This window comes from Carya illinoinensis, chromosome 14 (genome assembly GCF_018687715.1).
Source record: "Carya illinoinensis cultivar Pawnee chromosome 14, C.illinoinensisPawnee_v1, whole genome shotgun sequence".
NCBI lineage: Eukaryota > Viridiplantae > Streptophyta > Magnoliopsida > Fagales > Juglandaceae > Carya > Carya illinoinensis.
This window is the reverse complement of record NC_056765.1, coordinates 15,111,842-15,114,700: the sequence shown is the minus strand read 5'-3', so window position 1 is coordinate 15,114,700 and position 2,859 is coordinate 15,111,842. Positions and strand designations below refer to the sequence as shown.

General features: G+C 42.0%; 1 protein-coding gene across 1 annotated transcript; it reads left to right on the top strand.

Moving 5' to 3' along the window:
* Positions 1-1,077: 1,077 nt before the first annotated feature.
* Positions 1,078-2,585, top strand: LOC122293613. The gene is made up of 2 exons (XM_043102148.1): positions 1,078-1,326; positions 1,908-2,585. The coding sequence occupies exons 1-2, from the start codon at positions 1,078-1,080 to the stop codon at positions 2,583-2,585; spliced, it is 927 nt and encodes a 308-aa protein (XP_042958082.1).
* Positions 2,586-2,859: the final 274 nt, after the last annotated feature.

Below are 2,859 nucleotides of genomic sequence, written 5' to 3'. Positions count from 1 at the left end.
AAAGAGTCGGTTAAAGAAGCTTGTGAGAAAACTGTTGCCTTCTATAGTTGTTATTTCAGAGCCGTTCACTGAGGAGACCATGATGCTTACTTGGTTAAAGTTTTTGAATTATCCGAATTTCTATGCAAATGAATTGATAGGGGGCAAAATCTGGGTCTTTTGGTCTGAGGAGTTGAAGTTTGAGGTGTCCCATATGTCTGACCAACTTATATCAGGAATTTTTAGTTCGATGGAGCAAAGTTTATTGGTTTCTTTTGTTTATGCAAAATGTCGTCAATCTGAACGCCAGGAGCTTTGGAAGGATCTGGAGCTTGTCCAAAAGGAGGAGGTTCCGTGGCTAGTGGCAGGAGACTTTAATATTATTCGGTCAGATGCTGAACGTATAGGTGGGAATCCGAGGCCTCTATCGGCTATGGAAGATTTTAATTGTTGTTTGGATAATTGTGGCCTTATGGAACTTGGTGTTAATGGTGGAAAAATGTCCTAGTGCAATGGACATAATGGGGCAATCAGAAGCTAGGCAAAGTTGGATCGAGCACTATCGAATGCGAATTTCCTTCAACTCTTTCCTGCTGCACAGTTTGAGTATGGCAAAAGGAAGTCTTCGGATCATAATCCGATGATCATTCGCTTTCAAAAGGAAGTATCGAGATATGGTCCATCACCCTTTCATTTTCAAAATATGTGGTGCACGCACCCCTCCTTTCGGGAATGCATTGAGGGTGTGTGGAGGGAGGATGCGCATGGAACAAGGCTGATTCGATTAACGGCAAAGTTGAAAAGAACAAAAGTGGCAATTTAGGCCTGGAACCATTAGGTATTTGGGCGTGTTGATCATACTATTAAGAGCTTAGAGGAACGCTTGGAAATTCTAGAGGCCCAACTTCAGGAAGGGCATACGCCAGAGTTAGAGGAAGAGTTTTTTCTTACCAGAATTGAGCTAGATGCCTGGGAGAAGCCCGAGGAAATTTGCATTTCTCAGCATGCTAAAAACAGATGGTTAAAGGAGGGGGACCAGAATACAAAATTTTTTCATGCTTTGTGATTCAAAGAAGGAAGAGGTCGTTTATTTCCATGATGAAACTTGCAGATGGGGAAGTGCTGGAGTCTCCAAAAGCAGTTCATGACGGTGCGGTGAGGTACTTCAAAACTTTTTTAACAGGTGCAAGGCCTAATGGTGAAGCCTGTCTAGATGATCTTATTCTTCCTATCATTTCTGAGGAGGAAAACTTGGAGTTATGTCGTGCCCCAACGGAGATTGATGTACAATCTGCTGTCCTTTCTATTCCAAAAAATAGTAGTCCAGGACTAGATGGGTTCGGTTCGGTTTTTTTTTTCTAGGATTGCTCGGATATTGTCAAGAGGAGGTAGTGGCGGCGGCTAAGGATTTTTTTCAGGGTTCTACTCTGCCAAGATTTTATACTGCATCCTACATTGTCTTGATTCCGAAAGTTCCAAGTCCGCAAAGCTTTGACAAATTTAGGCATATCAGCCTTTGCAGTGTTGCATACAAGATTTTCTCAAAAAAATTTGTTATGCGTATGACGGGTTTATTATCTAGATTGGTAGCTTCTGAACAGGGAGCTTTTATCCCAGGTAGAAGCATTTTTGAGAATATCACCCTGGCTCAGGAAATGGTCTACTCGCTGCACAAGAAGACGAATGGAGGAAATGTGATGTTGAAAATTGATATAGCTAAGGCGTATGACTGGATGGATTGGGCTTTTTTAATTTCAGTTCTAAAAAGTTTTGGTTTTTCTCTGCAGTTTTGTGGGTTGGTGAAGGGATGTGTTTCTTCCCCGTGGTATTCAATACTGATGAACAGCACTTACAAAGGATTTTTTCAACCCACTCGAGGACTCCATCAAGGGGGTCCTTTATCTTCCTATTTGTTCATTATTTTGCAGGAAGTGCTTTCTCGACTCATAAAGAAAAATTTTGCTGATGGTAAGATAGGGGCTTTCCACCACCCCAGAGGGGTGCGCTTGATTTCTCATTTGCTTTATGCGGATGACCTGTTAATGTTTGTGAATGGAAAGAAGAGGTCTATTCGAATGCTTATTAAAACTCTTAAGCATTATGAGGAGTGGTCGGGTCGACTTATTAATAAAGAGAAATCGAGCATTTTTCTTTCTAAGCTAATTGGTTTCGCTAGGCGGCAAAGTTTATTAAGGTTAACAGGCTTTGTAGATGGGGTATTTCCTACCACCTATCTGGGTGCTCCACTAGTAACTGGTCATCTAAAGGCGTGGACCTTAGAGCCACTTATTACAAAAATTCAGCACAAGGTGGCTGGGTGGAAGTTTAATCTGTTATCGCAAGGAGGCAGACTCGTTTTAATCAAACATGTTTTATCCTCAAGGGCATCCCATCAATTGGCAGTCTTGGATATTCCCAACCTTCTTTTCACAAAGATTAATGCTATGCTATCCTCCTTTTTCTGGGGTGGGAAACGGAAATGGCGTTCCCGGTATAATATTTGCAAACCAACTTGTGAGGGAGGCCTGGGCATTCGAGATTTTGTTGAAGTAAAGAAATCACTGCAGATGAAGTTTGCATGGCGCATGATGACAATGGAGAATTGATGGACCCAGTTCTTTAAAGCCAAATATTTAAAAGAAGGTCAACACTTGCGGGATGTCAATCCAGATAAAGGAACCAGGTTTTGGCGCTCTATTCTTCGTGTCCTTCTTGAAGCGCTAGAGCATGTTTGTTTTCAAATCAAGGAAGGTAAGGCTTCCTTCTGGTATGATCGGTGGTTATCCTCAGGTCCTTTATGTGCACAGAGTCAGGACATTCGACATCACAAGATGCAGGTCAGGGAGGTTTGGGATTGAAATGGGTGGAAGGTTGATATGT